Source organism: Sphaeramia orbicularis, chromosome 18 (genome assembly GCF_902148855.1).
Source record: "Sphaeramia orbicularis chromosome 18, fSphaOr1.1, whole genome shotgun sequence".
NCBI lineage: Eukaryota > Metazoa > Chordata > Actinopteri > Kurtiformes > Apogonidae > Sphaeramia > Sphaeramia orbicularis.
The window spans coordinates 4,706,500-4,712,499 of NC_043974.1; the positions used below are offsets into that span (position 1 = coordinate 4,706,500).

At 41.3% G+C, this 6,000-nt stretch overlaps 1 protein-coding gene across 1 annotated transcript in view; it reads right to left on the minus strand.

Moving 5' to 3' along the window:
- Positions 1-6,000, minus strand: part of LOC115438509 (circularly permutated Ras protein 1-like) — a 54,155-nt gene extending 48,155 nt beyond the window's left edge. Inside the window, exon 1 of the mRNA XM_030162162.1 lies at positions 5,908-6,000. Coding sequence (XP_030018022.1) covers positions 5,908-5,997 — 90 coding nt within the window. The 5' untranslated portion in view covers positions 5,998-6,000. The remainder of the gene's footprint in view (positions 1-5,907) is intronic.

The following is a 6,000-nucleotide window of genomic DNA, read 5'->3' on the forward strand; positions in this document are numbered from 1 at the left end:
ATACAAAAAGAATCACAATGTTATGAGAATAAAGTTGTAGTTTAAAAAAAAAAACTCGTAATTTAACAAAAATGTCATTCGTTTATGAGATTAAAGTCGTCATATTCCCACAATAAAGCCATAATATTACAAGGATAATCGTCGTAATTTAAAAACAGGTGGGAAAAACATCATAATCTCCCAGAATCCAATGGTGCCCTGCTGGTCCACAGTAGTAGTATTGGTGTTGGATAAAGTACTGGATCTGAACTAGACTCAGTAAATCTCCTCAGTTCCAGTAGATCATGCATATATTCACTGGGGTCAGTCCACGGTCTACTGGAAATGACCTTTGGATCAGCTGGTTCTGGGCCCTAGTTCTGGACCCTTTGGATCAGCTGGTTCTGGGCCCTAGTTTTGGAGCCTTTGGATCAGCTGGTTCTGGGCCCTAGTTCTGGACCCTTTGGATCAGCTGGTTCTGGGCCCTAGTTCTGGACCCTTTGGATCAGCTGGTTCTGGGCCCTAGTTTTGGAGCCTTTGGATCAGCTGGTTCTGGGCCCTAGTTTTGGAGCCTTTGGATCAGCTGGTTCTGGGCCCTAGTTCTGGACCCTTTGGATCAGCTGGTTCTGGGCCCTAGTTCTGGACCCTTTGGATCAGCTGGTTCTGGGCCCTAGTTTTGGAGCCTTTGGATCAGCTGGTTCTGGGCCCTAGTTTTGGAGCCTTTGGATCAGCTGGTTCTGGGCCCTAGTTTTGGACCCTGGTTGTCAGTCCTGATGAAACCATGTATATTTGTTTCAGGTCCAAATAGCGCTGATCCCCTCCCCCCTGGATCAGGTCTGGATCCTCCGTTTGTGTCCACATGTCAGTGTTCATGGACCACTTGTTCTTTGGTAGCTCGTACAGATCCATGTCCAGTCCAACTGTCCTTCATTTAAGTTCATATTCCACATTTTCCCAGTCTCGCTGTGTTTACTGCTATACTCCATCACGTTGAACAGGTTGGTTTTTGCTACTCAGTCTGACTTAGAGGGGCGTGGCCTTGGGGGGAAGTGACGTATGTGCATACCCTCCATACAACCATCCCTTATTCTTCTGTACAGCATTTTGGTCCACTGCAGTTGTTTTAAAGTGCTTTACAAATAAAGTTGGATTGGATCCTGACATTTCAGCGGAAATGACGTCACATTCTTGCGTGCATGTAGGCTATTCAGAGTGGCGCCCTCTGGTGGATTGATTGACAAACTCTCATTCCAACACATTAAATGTCAGTAGCAGCACTTTGTTCCAGTCAGACTAATGACAACGACAATAAAGCACATTTACAAAAGGAACTAACAACTGGAATGGGATGATTAAGTACAAGTATCAGTACTTGGCATCGGCAAGTACTCAAATGGAAGTACTTGTACTTGTACTCGGTCTGGAGAAAAGTGGTATCGGTGCATCCCTACTGTAAATGAATTGTCAATTTTGACTGATTGTAATAATTTTGTAGTGAATTGATTGATTGTTACAGTGTAATGCTCCAAATGTGCTTTTATCCATGTGGAGTCAAACTAATCTGTGTCTGACTCTTGTTCTCAGTGAGTTCACATTAAAGTTCACACAAAAGCAGAGCAGTGACAAACATGAGCAGGTCCACATCAGCTGTAAATGTCGAACTGACAGAAAAACCTGTGGGAGCTGAAAACAGAACGGAAAAACTGACGAAAAACTCTTGAACCTGCAATAAAAGGATGAAATAAACCCAGCTCAGTGGGCGGGGCTGTGCTTTCAGCGTATATATGAAACTGTATGTATAACTGAAGGGTTTGGACGGACTGGTTCAACACCTGCATGTTGGTATGTTCGGATATTTACAGAACCACTGGTTCAATGAGTGGTTTTACATATTTATTTAATCATTTTAGATCAAACAGTGGTTTTCTGTGGACAGTTTCCTGTAACACACAGGTGGCAAACATACGGCTCAGGGACCAAATCCGGCCCACCAAAGGGTCTAAACTGGCAAGCCAAAGGGTCCAAACCAGCCCACCAAAGGGTCCAAACCAGGAAACCAAAGGGTCCAAACTGGCCCACCAAAGGGTCCAAATCTACCCGCCAAAGGGTCCGAACCAGCCCACCAAAGGGTCCAAATCTAGCCCACCAAAGGGTCCAAACCGGCCCAACAAAGGGTCCAAACTGGTCCGCCAAAGGGTCTAAACTGGCCCAACAAAGTGTCCAAATCTAGCCTACCAAAGGGTCCAAACCAGGAAACCAAAGGGTCCAAACTGGCCCACCAAAGGGTCCAAACTGGCCCACCAAAGGGTCCAAATCTACCCCGCCAAAGGGTCCGAACCAGCCCACCAAAGGGTCCAAACTGGCCCACCAAAGGGTCCAAACCCATCCACCAAAGGGTCCAAATCTAACCCGCCAAAGGGTCTAAATCGGCCCACCAAAGGGTCCAAACTGGCCCATCAACGGGTCCAAACTGGCCCGCCAAAGGGTCTAAACCGGCCCACCAAAGGGTCCAAATCTAGCCCAGCAAAGGGTCCAAATTGGCCCACCAAAGGGTCCAAACCGGCCCATCAATGGGTCCAAACTGGCCCACCAAAGGGTCCAAATCGTGGGATGAATGTGTGAAATGTAAATATTACACTGAAGATGTGAACAGTTATTTGAGTTCAGGTTCTTACATTCAGACCCATAAGATCTGAAGTGGATCAGAACCATTCCAATACTATCATTATAACTTCTAAATCCACCCCCACAGCCAGATTAATTTAAATTAATGAATATAAACTCAAACTGATAGTAACTGATATAAATGATTGTAAATATTTTTGCTGTTTTTGTGGCTGACTCTACCACCACAATAATACAAGCTAATGAGACTATTAGTATTATTACTGTGTATTGTCATTATCATTATTGTTATTGTAATAATTATTATTTCTTCTCACTCTTTCTCCCTCTCATTCACTCTCCCCCCTTCTCTTTTCCCTACCACTTCTAATCAGTCTCTATCGTTTAGTTGCTCTTTATGTTTATTATCTTTTTCATTGTAATATGATGTTCTCATTGTTATTGTTTGTCATTATTTTGTTGTTGTTGGTATTTGCTTGAATTTTCTTCTGTTTATTTATTTGTTGTTGTTTTTCGGTCCACTGTCTTGTTAACTGTATCACTAATAAAACAAAACAAAACTTATAAATAATGAAAACCACACATTTTCTCTTTGTTTTAGTGTAAAAAGGTAAAATTACGTAAAAATGTGACTAACATGACTTTGACACTTTATGCGACTGGATCTGTCCAAAGTGTGTGTCCCTCAGGTTTCTCTTTTTCCACTGGGTTTGTGGAGTTTTTCTTTGTCCAGAAGGAGGTTCTAAGGAGGGGGGACGTCCAGAACATCTGTCCATTTCCTTCATCTACTGTTTATTTGACTGTTGTTTATTTTCATATTCAGCTGATTCTGTACAGACCTGCGAGGGGACGCTGTTGTGATGTAGGGCTGTACAAATAAAATGGAATGGAATTAACCCTTACACGCTCTTACTGTCTTTCCTTTATTCTTGGTTTAAATTTTTGTTCTTTGTATATTTTTACCCCGCCAAGGAGGTTATTTTTGCTGGTGTTGGTTTGTCTGTCTGTCTGTCTGTTTTTCGTCTGTCTGTCTGTCTGTCTGTCTGCCTGTCTGTTTGTCCATCTGTCTTTTTTTCTGTCTGTCTGTTTGTCCGTCTGTCTTTTTTTCTGTCTGTCTGTCTGTCTGTTTGTCTGTCTGTCTGCCTGTCTGTTTTTCTGTCTGTCTGTCTGTCTGTTTGTCTGTTTTTCTGTCTGTTTGTCTGTCTGTCTGCCTGTCTGTTTTCTGTCTGTCTGTCTGTCTGTTTGTCTGTTTTTCTGTCTGTCTGTCTGTCTGTTTGTCTGTTTTTCTGTCTGTCTGTCTGTCTGTCTGTCTGTCTGCCTGTCTGTTTTTCTGTCTGTCTGTCTGTCTGTCTGTCTGTTTGTCTGTCTGTCTGTTTGTGTTTTTCTGTGTCTGTCTGTTTGTCTGTTTCTGTCTGTCTGTCTGTCTTGTCTGTCTGTCTGTTTGTCTGTTTTTCTGTCTGTCTGTCTGTTTGTCTGTTTTTCTGTCTGTCTGTCTGTTGTTGTCTGTCTCTGTCTGTTTGTCTGTCTGTCTGCCTGTCTGTTTTCTGTCTGTCTGTCTGTTTGTCTGTTTTTCTGTTTGTCCGTCTGTCTGCCTGTCTGTTTTCTGTCTGTCTGTCTGTCTGTTTGTCTGTTTTTCTGTCTGTCTGTCTGTTGTCTGTTTTCTGTCTGTCTGTCTGTTTGTCTGTCTGTCTGTTGTCTGTTTTCTGTCTGTCTGTCTGCCTGTCTGTTTTGTCTGTCTGTCTGTCTGTTTGTCTGTTTTTCTGTCTGTCTGTCTGTCTGTCTGTTTGTCCGTCTGTCTGTGTCTGTTTTTCTGTCTGTCTGTCTGTCTGTTTTCTGTCTGTCTGCCTGTGCACAAGATAACTCAAAAAGTTACGGATGGATTTGGATGAAAATTTCAAGAAATGTTGATACTGGCACAAGGAACAAAGGATTAAATTTGATCGGGGGGCACTGATCTGCCTTGGCGGAGGTCTGTGCCCTCTGAGTGCTTTTCTGGTTTTATTTTTATTGTCTTTCTTCATGCTAATGCTGTAATGAGGTCAGATTAGTTCTATAAACCCCACAGGGTGTTCTGATCTCACCTGCACAATCTGTTTCTTTGCTTGTCCTAATGTTTGATTTGTTGTTGTGTGCTAAATCAATCAATCAATCAATCAATCAATAAAGGTAGAATATATATGTGCAATAGACACTAATCGGACCGGGCCTAGTCCTCCTCAGCTTTACATACTGTACATACACAACTGAACACTGGGGTTTAACATGGATAGGATATAACACCTGGTTTTTATATAATATATATATAATATATTATATATATATATATATAATATATATATATATTATATATATATAGTATACTGATCTGTCTATGCGGAGGTCTGCGATCTCTGAGTGCTTTTCTAGTTTTTTTGAGCTTTGATTCTGCTATGGGGGGAGTGGTAACAATCAAAGTTTATTTCTTTTACACTTTAAAACAACATAACAAAGACCCAAGTGCTTTACATCTAAAAGTATGATTAAATTATAAGATAACACAGTTTAATCAAATACCCTAAATATGGCTAAAACAATAGCAGACCAGACTTTCATTGGACAGTGTAACTGCCGTGGTTTTGACAGTAAAACCTCCGGAATATTCTAGTGAAAACCAGCGTCAGCAGGAGTTCAGATAAACAGGTTTACATACAGTTCCATTTCAGACTGTTTCAGAGCATTTACAACAGAATTTAATGTCTATTTCGCAGACAAACTGGCAAAGAGGTGTGACATTTTTAATTCCTCCATCACCTTGATTCTCACCGTTCAGAGTCATTCTCACCAGGGGCAAAGTTAGAGTTAACTGGTTACTTATTTCAGTCTAAATAGTCGGGTTTGAACGGGTGGAAGTGAGTCGACTAATGTTAGTGTCTTTACAGTTGAACACATTTAAACACAACAGAGAGAACACATTTATGGAAACAGAACTGAGACCTACCAAATCCGATTTAAGACTTTTTAAAGACATTTTAAGGGATTAAAAGCACATTTGTAAATTGAAGACTTTGAAGACTTTTTAAGACCCTGAGTGAACCCTGATAAAAGTCCAACTCAGCTGTCGAAACATGACAGATGTAAAATTACACACATGTGCTCATTAATCTGTATATGCAACCATTTTATCTGACACTTTTTGTAAACTTCTATTTGTAAAATAGGAATTTAGATGGAGTTTTCTGAGCTCTGTCAGTTGAATGTGTGTTTTTAGCCTCATGCTTTGAACAGATAATCAGTAGAAACACAATAAAACAAGTGAAGAATTACCTTTGTTGAAGTCTGTGTTCGGAGGTGACGCTGAAACTGAAAGGAAAGGAACAGAGGCTTTACAGTGTGTGTGTGTGTGTGCGTGTGCATGTG